Here is a 14,064-nt window from a genome sequence, read left to right as displayed (position 1 = left end):
TATTTAGTAGCTGGGAAAGGCCCCCACAGTCCAGGGGACGTGCCCAGAGCTAGTCACCATGCCAGCTAAGATGGCCCCGAGAAGTGGAGAAATAAATAGGTCTGGCACTGGCCACGGCACACTGGCAGAACACCAAACACAACATTCTTGGTCCCGCCTGGTAGAGATCCAGCCTGAGGGGCCCAGGTGGCGCTGGAGACCTGCCAAGCCTACCTCGCCTCACTAAACCCAGGCTCTGCCCATACCGCATCACAGGTGTTTCTGGCTAGCCCTGTCAGCCGCCTCTAAAGTCTAACGAGCAGCTCATCAAGACAGCAGGACGGGGAGAGAGAGCCCAAGGATCCCCCTGCCCCAGCCAGGTGGGGTGTGGGGGATTTCAGGAGGGTGGGTATCCAGGGGGAGGCACAGACCAGAGGCCTCCACCCTGGTGGCGGCAGGATGAGGGGTCCGGGGAGCTGGGTGTGGGTATCTCTTCTACACGTGGATTTGGCTCAAGCAAACCTCCCCTCTCGGGGCCTCAGTTATCTCAAAGACAGGGTGTGGGGGAAGATGCGTACTTCTTTAAAAGTCTTCAGGAGAGGAAAGAGGGATACAGAGACTGGGGCCAGTGAAGCCAATGGGCAGAAGGACATACAGATGGAGGGTGAAGGACAGAGAACCAGAGGGGCATAGAGATGGGGGCTAGAGGGGCAGAGGGGCATAGAAGCAGAGGCCAGGAAGGCAAGAATGACCACCAGCCAGTAAGCCAGAAGGACATAGAGTCCAAGGGGTAGAGGGGCATGGGGGAGGGGGAATGCACTGAAGCCAGGAGACCAGCAGAAGAGACCAGAGAGCTAAAGGCCTTAGAGGTGGGGGCCAGAGGGGCTTGCAGACTGAGGTCAAGGGAGCATAAAGACCAAAGTGTAAGGAGTCAGAATTTCTGAGGGGATGGAAACCAGGGTCCAAAAACACAGAAGGACATAGAAATTAAAGGGCTAGAGAAGCCCTAGGGCCAGAAGCTTGCAGAGATAGATGAGCAAGGGGTCTGTCTACTACCTGGCATCTGCCCTTCAGCCCCCTACCCTACCCTGAGCCCTGGCTCACCTAGGCAGCGAGTGCCATCCAGGCTGCTGGCATAGCCACGGGGACAGGTGCACACGTAGCTCCCGACTGTGTTGGTGCAGTCACCCCCGGAGCAGAGGCCTGGCACACTGAGACATTCATTCACATCTGCACAGATCAATGCCGGGTCAGAGCCAGGCAGGGTCCCCCACCAGCCCTCTCCCACCTCCTCCTCCTCCCTTTCGGGGGAGACTGAGCCGCTCAGAGCAGAGCAGAGAGGAGGTCCCAACTTGAATCTCTCCCCGTCACCCACCTTCACACTTGGCGCTGTTCTCACTGAGCCGGTGTCCAGTGGGGCAGCGGCACTCAAAGGAACCCACCGTGTTGACACAGCTGCCCCCCTGGCACAGGCCTGGCACAGCCTGGCACTCATCTACATCTGCAAGGGGATGAGAGGCCTGTCAGAGGAGGAAACCAAAGCTCCCAAGGGTTCCCACTCAGCCCTGGTTCCCAGGACCTCGGTCTTCATGCATTGGCCCCCTCTACTTACCTTGGCAGGCCCCCGTGTTAATATTGGGGATGAAGCCCCGGCGGCAGGGGTGTGGCTGGGCTGGGCAGAACTCACATGGGAAGCCCCAGGCCCGGCCCACAGTGGCACAGCAGAGTGTCTTGGTGCAGATGAGGCCTGTCAGCTGGTGCTGGCACCCCTCAGGGCCCACTCGACCAAAGCAGGGCCCTGTCCGGTAGTCTGCAGGGCAGATGGATGTGGCAGCTGGCCTCAACCCGCCCCACTTCCCCCATCGCCTTCTGCATTTCCATCCCAGCAGGCCCAGCACAGGCCTCCACCTCTCTGGCCTGGACTACTGTTGTGGCCACCTTCCCAGCCTCCCTATACCAACACACCAGGTTTCGTGTTTTTTTTTTCCTGACCCCAAGCCTCTACTCATTGTTCCTTTCCCTTACCTGATGAACTCCTATTCATCTTTCAAAACCCTTTCTCTCCAAAGCAATGTGCAACCAACCTCCAACAGAAGCCAGGACCTCGAAGCCTACAGAGCTCAGAGTATGTCTGGAGACTCTCCCCCCTCTCCCAGGCCCACCCTCCCTGCAGGCTTGGGCAGGGACCCATGGACGCCCTGCGAGAGAGCTGGTCCCATCCCTGAGCAACCTCTGGCTCTGCCAAATCTCCCAGACTCCGGGAGGGACCCAGCATCCACCAAATGCTCTGAACCTACAATTCTTCATTGCTGAACCCCCGCCCAGCTGAAGGTGGTCTCATCAGTCCCCCCACCACCGGGCACAGGCCCAGATGTGACTTCCTGGCTCCATGCTCCAGATGGCTCCAATCAAGGGGCTGGCATTGGACCAAGGGAAGCCCCTCCCAGAAGGAGAAGCCAAAGCCAGCCCCCAGGCCCGTATGGAGAGGAGCTCTGACACAGTCCTGACTTCCCTAAGCAAAACAGCGTTTCCAGACTCTCACCTCAACCTCCCAGGACCCTGGAATCCCCACTCATTCTTGCCTAACACCCAGCCCTGCCTCTCTCTGGGGCCCCCACCTCCCAGCCTCCACACCAGGCCCCTCCTCTCTCATCCTCCCCACTAACCTTTACTTTCCCTCAGCCACCCCGACCGCTCCTCCTCTGTCAGCCCAAATTCCAACTCTGTTTTCTTGCCAAATCCAGTTTCCCAAAGCCCACCCTGGAACCCAGGCAACCCATAGCCCCTCCAGCTTCTGATTTGTGGCTATACCCTCCCCAAACTGGCTCTAGTCACAGATGGGCCTCAGCAGCAGCCCCCGCGCTGGGGTCAGTCCCAGGGCCCTGCCTGTCTTTGCCTTTCTGGGCAAGGCACTCTGGTGGTTCACCAGCCTGGGTATCCCCATCGTCACACACTCCTTTTCACCTTCTCCTTCCCTGTTGCTGGTGGATGGGCTCCATTTCTTTGGCGGACCCTTAAATCACCCCCCTTTTCTTCCCCAAGAACCTCAAATATCCATGGGGCTTCAGACCCCATAGATGTGGCAGCCCCAGACCTGGGTATCCAGCTGCCTCCTTGGTGACCCACAGGTTCCTCAGCCAACACTAAACCTGAGTGTCTTGCCTTTCCCTGCACCCACCTGCCCCTCAGTTTTCAGAGCACACCTGAGGTTCAACACTATCTCCATCCCTTGCCGCCCTGCATTCAACTTACTGCAACCACTGTCTTTGCCTGGGTGACAGCCTCCCCACATGTGACTCCTCCCACCTCAGCCTGTGGGGTCACTTCGACAGTAGGGGTGCAGCATAAGAGGGCTTGTCCATCTCATGAACTCCAACTTACCCCTTCCTACAGGAAGCCCTCCCTGATTTCCTTCCCGGGAGCAGACAGTTTCTCTGCCCTTCTGAGCAGCAAGGACAACAGAGAGGATGTCTACTGGACCCTCCAGGGGGTCCAACCAAGTCTCAGGAAGTGCCCCTTCCCTGCTGACCCCTTCCCCATGCTCAGCTTGGTACCTCTCTCACACTGAGGCCCCATGAAGCCGTACACACAGGCACAGTGGTTTGGCCCAATGCAGCGGCCCCCGTTGTGGCAGCCGTGGTCACAGACAGCTGTGGAGGAAGGGAAGGGGGTGGCCTGAGGTTCCCCAACAGTAGCAGGAGCTGAGGCCCGAGTGAGCGTTTCTTCACACAGGAATCCCCACAACCCAGCCCAGACCGAGGGATAAGACTGTAACAATGAGTGTGTCCCCTCCAATCCTGGTCCCAGAAGAGGGGCCGGTGGGCAGTGGGCAGACGATAGCAGAGACAGGTCTGACCTCTGGGTTCCCAAGCCCAGGTGTGCATGGGGGGTACTTACGTTGCCCACACACGGTGCCTGTGTAGCCCCTCTGGCACAGACAAGACTCCCCTCGACAGCTGCCCCCATTCATACAGCTCACACTGCACCCTGACCCTGTGAGCAGGGAGCAGGACACACACAGGAAAGACCTGAGATAGCTGCTCAAGGCTCTGGGACTAGAAGTGTCCAGCCTGGCTCTGGTCCTTCAGCAAAACCAGCCTGGAAACTTCCAGAGGCTTCCAGAAGCTGCTCACCTCCTCTTCCCGCCCCTGGGGTGGGGGGTCACTTCCTGCTCACCTCGGCTCACCCCACAGCTGGGAGCCAGCTTCCCATCAGCACAGGCACAGAGGTTGGGTCGGGAACAAAAGCCCTGGCCACAGGCGTGCCTACAGATGGCTGGAGAGCAGCAGGTGCGGTCAAGGCCAGGATTCAAATCTTCTGCCATCCCCACCCCCTGCGGGCCCGGAGGACTGAAGCTCTGCTGGAGCCGCGGGGAGACAGAGGTATTCTTTGGGCCTGAACCACTGAGCAGTAAGGACAGAAGTTGGAGGTACTGGGGTGCTTGCTGGCTGTTGTGCTGGGGTAGGCGGGCGGTGAGAGGGAAGGTCTCTTGCGAACAGAGTCAGATTCCAGACCCACTAGAGTAGGGTGCGGGTGGAGAAACAAAAAGAGACACAGAAAAAGACAGACAGAGATAGACACAGAGACAGGGACTTTAGAGAAAGACCAAGACAGAAAGACAGGCTGACAAGCAGACAGACACAGGGAAGCTGTAAGGCAAAGAAACATGATTGGGTGGCTTGGGATCCTGAGGACAGAGGCAAGGGCCAATTTCATGGCTTAACTCCACACCCCCCCGCCCCCAGCCCCCTAGAAGGCAGCGGCACTCACGCACAACACACTGGTTCCCACCAGGCAGCGTCCTCCAGCCAGGACAGCAGTAGGCGTGAAAGCGGGAGCCGCACACGTTGGGCCTTCAGGAGAGCAGGAGAGGCAGGTGAGCCCCTACCTGGCTGGACGTCCCCTGGGCCTCGTTCTCCCACCCAGCAGGATGGCCCAGCCCAGGCCCAGGGGCCTCTCAGCATCCTGGGTACCACACACCCTTGCAGGAAGCCAGGGCTGCCACGCCTGCGCACACTTCCGAGACCGGCAGGCTGCACAGCCCCATCCCAACGGCCCTGGACACCCGCCACGCACAGCAGGGCTGTCCAGGCCAGCAGGAGCCGAGCCAGAGGGCCCCGGGCCACGGTGAGGGGGCTGGTTCCTCTCCTTGTCAAGCACGGACCCTCCAGAATCATGATACGTCCCTCGGAGGCTGCGGAGAGGAGGCGGAGTCAACCTCAGCAAGAAGCCCTTGGGCACCCAGGAGGACCAGGAGTGGTGGGAAGGCTGCCGGGATGGAGAAACTGGGTGCTGATGGGGGCCCAGGGAAGCATCCAACCCCAACCCGCAAGCAGGTGAACGAGCAGTCAGGGAAGGCTTCCTGGAGGAGGTGTTACGCCTCAGTGATGGAGTCAGCTGAGAGGAGGGTGTCAAGGCAGGGACAGCACCCTGGGAGCACAGGCAAGAAGACCGCGGACCTCTGAGTGGAGGGGAGGGGCGGGCGGCAGCTGTGTTTCAGGAGTGTATACCTGTGTACTGGAGCTCCCACTTGTAGGTCAGGGCAGTGGAGAGCCCTTGTAGGACTCTAGGCGGGAAACAAGGACAGAAGTGGACGTACGCCAGCGTGCAGGAGGGCACATACGGGCCCCAGAGGAAGCACGCAGTTGAGGAGGCTGGGCCAGGCATCCAGAGAGGATGGCAGGAGCTCTGGGCACAGACTGGAACTTCCCGCTGGTGAGAACAGCCCTCCATCCAGCAGGGAAGGGACAGCTACTGCGCCCACTTCAAAGAGGAGCAAACTGAGGTCAACACACAATTAGCAAGGGGCTGAGTGGGAGCTGAAGTCGAGGCGGAAGAGAGAGGGGGGAAGAAAATCAAGGGGACCCTATGCTCCAGGAGGTGCCTGGTTCTCTCTGGAACCTGGAAGGATGGGAGGGAGGCGACGGGGACACAGTCACTCCTGGCAGGGAGAGGACTGGACAAACGCTAGGAGGACGGGAGCTGGGCCCTTGGGGAAGAGAAGGCAGACCAAGTGGCCATCACAGGGCCCCTTTCAAGTCCAGCTTTCCGCACTAGCGAGGAAAGGAATTTGGGTCTGGGCGCAGAATGGATGGGGAGTGTGCTGTGTGCCCTTGGGCTGGTGGCTGTCCCTCTCTGGGCCATGAGAGTTTGACCAGGTGGTCTTCAGGTCCTCGGAAAAGGAAAAGACCTTTCTCACCTCTGGCGGGGAAGCGAGAAAGTCGGCCCCACTAGTCAAGGGCACTCTCTTCTGGCTCCCAAGCCGTCCAGGCTGTTTTGCGCTCAGAGGACGCCTTCTCTACGCAGCCTCGGGGCCGGGGGGACCTCCATCTCCGGCGTGGCCTGACCCAGCTCCCTCCTTCACCCCTCAACTTTGCTTCTGAGAACCGTGCCCAGGAGCTTATGGAATGAATGAGCGGGGACAGCGCGCTCCACGAGGCGGCAGAGGGGTGGGGGTAACTGGAGGGGCGGAAAGCGAGGAATCCCAGGATCCGCGAACGAGGCGTGGGGGCTAGTGGGGAGGGCGCGCGCGCCCGCCGAGCCCGCGGGCCGCGTTCTCCACCGGGCAGGGCCCGGGACAGAGGCCCGGGAGCCGCCACCACGCTCGGCCCCGCCCTCACCTGCGGGTGTGGGTCTGGCCGCGCTCGCGCCCTGGACCGAGCCCCTCCGGCGCCTCCGGGTCCCCACGCCCCAGCGCCGGCGCCGAGAGGAGCGCGGGGAGGGGAGGGGGCTGGGGCCGGGGCCGCCGGCTGCAAACAAAGGAATCCCCTCCCCCTCCGTCGCCCCGGCCCCCTCCTCCTGCCTCGGCCTCCCCCCACCCGCTGCTCTCCGGTTCCTCCGCCTGCCCCTGGCCCCGCGCGTCCCTTACCTGCCAGCCGGCGCGCGTGGAGGCAGGCGCGACAAGCGGACGCGCGGGGCTCGGCGTCGGAGGGCCAGCTCGGCGCGGCGCCGGGGGGCCCGGGGCGGGATCGCGAAACCGAGAGGCCGACCCCGCTGAGTTCCCAGCCCAGAGCTGCCACTCTGGGGCGGGGGGGTGGTCCGAGGGCGGGAGGAGCTGGGGGAGGGCGCGTGTGCACCTCTGAAACTCCCGGGGCGGGGGGCCAGAGGCTCAGATCCCGGGCCTCGGGGAGGGGCTGGAGCTGGAGGAGGGCTTGGGGCTCTGGGTGAAACTCCGAGGGGCTGAAGAAATGGGATGGGGCGGGAGTACAGACCCGAGGCGCGGCCTGAGACGGGGAGCGGGGAGGCTGTGGGGACCGCGTTTTGGAGTAGAAATTGAGCTGGTTGTGGCCCTAAGATGGGGCTGTGATTTGGCGTGGCCTGGAAGAGATCCAGCCTGAAAGGTCCCAGGACTCACCTGGAGGCTCTTTCCTGTGTTCTCCCCGAGCCGACGCCTTTTCCCTCGAGCCTGGAGAATTCCAAGGGTGACTGGGGAATCTTACCTGGAGCCTGGATTCTTAACTAGACTAAGCTCCAGAAGCCCCTAACAATGTAGGCAAAACGCTGCCCAGAGATGCGTTTTCTGGAAAGGAGGTCCGCATTAAAAAAAAAAAAAAAATCTGATTCTCAAAACGAAGAGTTTAAAGAGTCCAAAGATCTAGCCCTTCTGAGCCTCAGCTTCTCCAGCTGTCGCAGAAGTTGAATTTCAGGATTTCTGCTCCCTAGCTGGAACTCAGATCCCAAACAAAAATTTCTAGCTTTCCCCACTGCTTTCCCACCTCTGAGAACAGACACCAGCAGCGATCCTTGATATGGAGATTAGTCAGCTGTTGGACCTGAGGCTGTTAGTCCCCCTCAGCAAACTCCTCTGCATCTGGCAAAGCCCAGTTCAAAAACCCCCTGCCCGCGCTGAAATAATTCGTTTACCCTATTGAATTCCCGAAGCTGATTATGCTGATGGTGCCTCCATCATAGCACTTCTGGAATGTAAAAAATAAATAGCAAATAACCATTTGAGGTAATATTTAGCAGGTGCTTATGGGCTAGGCATGATGTTAAGAGTTTCACACACATTATCTTATGTACTTATTTGGCTACATCAGGTCTTAGTTGGGGCACTCAGGATCTTTGTTGCCTCATGTAGAATCTTCCTTTGCAATGCATAGACTCTAGTTGCTGGCCATGAGGGCTTAGTTGCTCCAAAGCATGTGGGATCTTAGTTCCCTGACCAGGGATTGAACCTAAGTCCCCTGCATTCAAAGGCAAATTCTTAATCACTGGACCACCAGAGAAGTCCCACACATAATCTCATTTCATCACCAAAAAACTCTAGGAGAGAGAGAATTCTTATAATCTCCCAATATGGGTCCCAAGAGACAGACCTGACTCTATGATACTCTTGGACCAGAGAGAAGGACTCTAGAAGGGCAGGAAAGAAAGAAGCATTCTCCCTGGGAATGGGAGTCTTGAAGGCTCAATTGTTGCTGTTGTTGTTGAGTCGCTAAGTCATGTCTGACTCTTTGTGACCCCACGGACTGCAGCACTCCAATCTTCCCTGTCCTTCACCATCTCCCAGAGTTTGCTCAAAATCATGTCCATTGAGTTGGTGATGCCATCCAACCATCTTATCTTCTGTCGCCCCCTTCTCCTCCTGCCTTCAATCTTTCCCAGCATTGGGGTCTTTTCAAATGAATCAGTTCTTTGCATCAGATAGCCAAAATATTGGAGTTTCAGCTTCAGCATCAGTCCTTCCAATGAATATTCGGGGCTGATTTTCTTTAGGATGGACTGGTTGGATCTCCTTGCAGTCCAAGGGACTCTCAAGAGTCTCCTCCAACACCACAGTTCGAAAGCATCAATTCTTTGGGACTCAGAGCTTTCTTTATAGTCCAACTCTCACATCCATACATGACTGCTGGAAAAACTAGACAGACCTTTGTTGGCAAAGTAATGTTGACTCACTGCCCTCCATTATCTCCTGGAGTTTGCTCAAATTCATGTCCATTGAGTCAGTGATGCTATCCAACCATCTCATCCTCTGTCAACCTCTCCTCTTGCCTTCAATCTTTCCCAGCATCAGGATCTTTTCCAATGAGTCAGCTCTTCATATCAGGTGGCCAAAGGATTGGAGCTTCAGCTTCAGCATCAGTCTTCAGTGCAAAGGAACACCTGTGAAAAGTGGAGGGAAGGACAGGCAAATGCCCAAAGACAGGAGTGTGTGGAAGGTGCGGGAACTGAGTAAGACTGGAGCTTTCGGGCGGAGGGGGAGAAAGGGACAGAGAACAAATGGAAGCTGGAGGGGTGAGCAGGGGCCAGGAGCTTGCTCAGTAGATAATGAACAAGAGGGGGTACGCCCCACCCCTGAGGTGAGCCCTAATGGGCTCTCAGGAAGAGGAGTCACTCTAGAAGGTTCTCCGTGGGGAGAACTAGAACTGGTCTGGGGGGCAGTGAGAGCTCCGGGGCTGGGCTGGAGGAGCATGAGGCAGAGGGAAACTTTGGGGACAAGATTGAGGGCATCCTGGCTGAGGAAACAGAGTTCCCGGGGCCTGTGAGGAGAGTCAGGCGGGATGGTAGGATGTGGGGAGAGTGGCTAGGGAAGGAACCCCAAGATCAAGTTGACAGAGGTGTGGGATTCCAGTGTGGAAAGGGTCAGGGGCTGCCGTGGATGAGTCAGCTTTCATGGAACGCCTTTGTCTTCCCTTCTTAGGCTCCTTTGCCAAGGTCCACACTGGTCTGTTCTTCAGCCACCAAATGTGTCTTAGACGGGCGCTGGGCTAGGCTCCTGCTGCCCCAGAAGCAGCCCAGCCTACGTGTGGAAGGTGGGGAGGGACAGTCCCGCATCGGGGACACGCACAATCAATACCTCCATGGCTAAGCCCCATGGAAGGCTGGTGCATCAGGCAGCCATTCCTTCTAGAATTCTCCCTACCTGGACTTCCCTGGTAGCGCAGTAGATAAGAATCTGCCTGCCACTGCAGGGGACACAGGTTCGACCCCTGGTCTAGGAAGATCCCGCACGCTACAGAGCAACTAAGCCCGTGCAACGCAAGTCCTGAAGCCCGCGTGCCTAGAGCTCGGCCACATGAGAAAGTCACAGCAATAAGAAGCCCGAGCACCACAGCTGAAGCATAGCCCCGGCTCGCCGCAACTAGAGAAAGCCTGCTGGTAGCAACAAAGACTCAGTGCAATCAAAAATAAATAAATAATTTTTAAAAATTCTCCCCACCTGCTCTCCGGAAACCAGGGGAGGAGCAACCCGTCAGGTGTGGCGAGACAGAGGCGGTGTGGGGCTGTTGGAAGTCTTAGTGACGTGCGGAAGTGACAGCGACAGCACGGGGTTGCTGCCACTGGACCCTCCTCACTGCTGGCGTGCCCTCTTGCCTTCCACTGCCTGAGCCTGTCGCATGCCTGCCCCTTACCGAAGGGGTCACTCGCGACATTACACCATCGTGAAGCCACGTGGCTGCTCTTACTTCCCCCCAAGCTTGCCAGTGCCACCCCCAACACTGCCGTAAGGGCAGAGCAAGTCATGGTTTCCCCGTCAACACCGACTGCCTGCCAGATTGCTATTACACGGTGACCCGTCAGCGTCCCCCTCTGCCGTCACCTCCTTGTCTCCCATCCAGCTGACACCTTGCTGCTTTCTGGTTTGTGTGGGACATTCGTGTGGCTCCCTGTCACCGTTACACCTTTCCCTTATTGCCTTGACATTGTCACCCACAAACACCATCACCCAGAGTGTCAGGATTCTTAAAGAGCAAGCCACAGAAATCAGTCTTGGCAGAAAGGGTGCTTGGTGGAGTACAGGATCTCTGAGGAGGCTGGAGACCCACGCTTGGGGGTCCTGCAGCCAGCAGAGGCACCCCCAAAACCACCCAGAGATCTGGTCCTGCTGAAACACCATCCATTCCTTCTCTGCTCCAGCTCAGATGGTGCTTGGCAATCCTGGACTCTGGAAACCAAACTGAAGCCAGCCGCAGCAAAACAGAACCCAGGGGAGCCCACTTAATTTAAAAAAAATTTTTTTTTTACTTTATTTGGAGTATAGCCTATAAACAGTGTCTTGCTAGTTTCAGGTGGACAGCAAAGGGACTCAGCCACGCATATACATGTATCCATTCTCCTGTCCCATCCAGGCTGCCGCATGATATTGAGCAGAGTTCCCTGTGCATGCATGCTAAGTTGGTTCAGTCGAGTCCGACTCTTTGCAACCCTGTGGACTATAGTCCGCCAGAGTCCTCTGTCTAAGGGATTCTCCAGGCAAGAATACTGGAGCAGGTTGCCATTTCCTGCTCCAGGGGATCTTCCTGACCCAGAGATGGAACTCGCATCTCTTCTGTCTCCTGGCAGGCGGACTCTTTACCAGTAGTGCCACTGGTTCCTTGTGCTATACAGGAAGTTTTTGTTGGTTATTCATTTTATTTTTTGCCTTAAAATTTTTTTTTAAATATGTATTTATTTGGCTCCTTTGGGTCTTAGTTGCGGCACACAGGATCTCTGATCTCTGTTGCAGCATGTGGGATCTAGTTCCCTGACCAGGAACTGAACCTGGCCCACTGCATTGGGAGAGCAGAGTCTTAGCCACCGGGGAAGTCCTGGTTATCCATTTTGAATATGGCAGTGTGCACATGCCTATTCAAACTCCCTAATTATCCTTTCCCCCATCCTTCAAGGGGGACCCACTTTTGATGCCAGCATCTGTCAAAGTTGGGGCCAAAGTCACTTGGCTGAAGGACTGTGGCAGGGGGTGCTTATGCCCCCACCTTGCAGCAAGGTGCCTGGGAGAATGGAGATCCAGTGTCTTGAAATTCTGTCGTTCGCTCTTCCTCGTGAAGGGGGCATGTCCCAGACCCAGGGAAAGGTCATCTTAGTCCTCCGACTGAGGAGCCGGCAAAGGTCCTGTGCTGTCTCTATCTTGTCACCAGCCGCTGGTGCATCGCTCTCCTTGCTGTCCCTTATCACCGGAAAGCGGCCGCCCAACCAACATCACACCAACCCCTCGGCTGTTGTCTTCTTACACTGGCACCTGTTGCTGTCACACCGCCTCCTCAGGGGCACCTGTTGCCGTCACACTGTCTGCGTCACTCCCTGCTCCTGTCCGTTGTCCCCTGCCCCTGTCACGTGGCCACAGCACTCATGCTCCGCTGAGCGCCCCACACTGTTGCCATCCTGGAGGGTCCCTGTGCAATGTCTGAGTCATTCCAGCCCTATTCTTTCTCCCCACATCGCCCCCTCCCCAACCCCATGACTCTCGGTACTGTCCTGGACTGCCCTCTTGCAGACAGAACTCAGCTGTATATGTCCAGGCCTAGAAGACGCGCAGATGCCAGTAACGTGAGTCTAAGGGAAGGAGGGACACAGGGCTGGCAGCATGTGCCCAGGAGCACAGGGCCAGGGCTGGAGACAGACACATGGCGGGGCGGGGGGGCCGCAGTCTGTGCCGTGGGGGGTGGCCTGGTAGTCTGGGGACAGAGCTCTCTTTGTCTGAGCACAGGAAGCAGCTGGGCTTAGGGAGGATGGAGCACATGGCCCGGGAATTTGGCTGGATGCCTGGGAATGAGGCAGGGTTGGGGCGGGGTGGCGGGGTGGGGGGGGAGTGGTGCGTTCTGGAGTTCCCTGGGAAGGCCCCGAGAAGGTCAGGCGCAGGCTAGGAGGGGCGGAGAGAACAGCTGGACCCAGACGGCCTCCCCATCTGGTTCTGCAGGAATAACAGCCCCCTCTACACCTTCTCACAATAGACCCCTGAGGCAGGCTCTTCTGTCCCCATTATACAGATGGATAAAGGAGATCAGTCCTGGGTGTTCATTGGAAGGACTGATGCTAAAGCTGAAACTCCAATACTTTGGCCACCTCATGCGAAGTGTTGATTCATTGGAAAAGACCCTGATGCTGGGAGGGATTGGGAGCAGGAGGAGAAGGGGACGACAGAGGATGAGATGGCTGGATGGCATCACCAACTTGATGGATATGAGTCTGAGTGAACTCCGGGAGTTTGTGATGGACAGGGAGGCCTGGCGTGCTGCGATTCATCGCAAAGCGTTGGACACGACTGAGCAACTGAACAGAACTGAACTGAACTGAACTGAAATGGAGGCACAGAATCCCCAAGTCACTCACCCCGTCCCCAGAGCCCTAAAGAACACAGACAGATTTGAATCACAAAGCTGCAAACCTCAGTCTGCTGAGCAGAGGGAGACAGCAGAAACCCTTGTCTTTGATACGTACACATATATTCTTTGTTCTTCAACAATGAACACAAATGCTGGCCCCCCAATACATTGTTCGTCCTTGCTTTTTCCCTCTTTGTAAACATTTGTTTTACTTGTAAACCAAGAAGTACCTCTTAATGATTATCACTTTTATTACTTTTTATTTGTTTGGGGGACTGGGATAACATCTATTTTTTATTTTTTTAAACTTACCTAGAGTTTATTTTTACTTTATTTGTTTTGGCTTCGCTGAGCCTTAATTGCAAGCCCACGGGATCTTTAGTTGCAACATATGGAATCTAGTTCCCTGACCAGGAATTGAACCTGGGCCCCCTGAATTAGGAGTGCGGAGTCTTCACCACTGGACCACCAGGGAACACTCTTGAATTTATTTATTTACTTAAAAAAAATTTTTTTTATTTTGTATTGGAGTGTAGCCGATTAACAACGTTGTGACTGTTTAGTTGAACAGGGAAGGGACTAGACATAAATATGCACGTACCCAATTCTTCCCAAACGCCCCTCCCATCCCAGCTGCCACATAACACTGAATTGAAGTATACTTTGCTTACATTATTGTGTTAGTTCCAGATGTGCAGTGCAGTGGTTCTATTATATGTATATATATATAATCTTTCAAAAATTTTATGGAAACATAGTTAATTTGCAGTGTCGTGCTGGTTTTGTGTATAGCACCGTGATGCAGTTATACACGCATAGATACACGTATGCACACAAATGTATACTCTTTTCTACATTCTCTTCCATTAGAGGTTATCCCTTGAGTGTAGTTCCTTGCGCTATACAGTAGGCCCCTATTGGTTATCTATTTTATATATAGCGGTGTGTATATGTTAATCCCAAACTCCTAATTTATATCCTTCTCCTGCTTTCCCCTTTGGTTAACCATAAGTCTATTTTCTATGTCTGCGCATCTCTC

The 14,064-nt window shown here is 56.1% G+C and overlaps 1 protein-coding gene and 1 non-coding gene across 2 annotated transcripts in view; both read right to left on the bottom strand.

Annotated features, from left to right (window-relative positions):
• Positions 1-5,631, bottom strand: part of FBN3 (fibrillin 3) — a 68,390-nt gene extending 62,759 nt beyond the window's left edge. The window contains exons 1-8 of the mRNA XM_018051001.1: positions 4,960-5,631; positions 4,750-4,832; positions 4,156-4,254; positions 3,877-3,972; positions 3,534-3,629; positions 1,592-1,789; positions 1,355-1,480; positions 1,084-1,209 (exon numbers count right to left, since the gene is read on the bottom strand). Of these exons, the coding sequence (XP_017906490.1) occupies positions 1,084-1,209; positions 1,355-1,480; positions 1,592-1,789; positions 3,534-3,629; positions 3,877-3,972; positions 4,156-4,254; positions 4,750-4,832; positions 4,960-5,156 (1,021 nt within the window). The 5' untranslated portion in view covers positions 5,157-5,631. The remainder of the gene's footprint in view (positions 1-1,083; positions 1,210-1,354; positions 1,481-1,591; positions 1,790-3,533; positions 3,630-3,876; positions 3,973-4,155; positions 4,255-4,749; positions 4,833-4,959) is intronic.
• Positions 13,428-13,500, bottom strand: TRNAR-CCU. Its single transcript has one exon. It is a non-coding gene; the product is annotated as a tRNA-Arg (tRNA).

The sequence above is a fragment of the Capra hircus genome, chromosome 7, assembly GCF_001704415.2.
Source record: "Capra hircus breed San Clemente chromosome 7, ASM170441v1, whole genome shotgun sequence".
Classification (NCBI taxonomy): Eukaryota; Metazoa; Chordata; class Mammalia; order Artiodactyla; family Bovidae; genus Capra; species Capra hircus.
The sequence above is the reverse complement of the archived record's forward strand: the minus strand, read 5'-3'. Positions and strand labels throughout refer to the sequence as shown.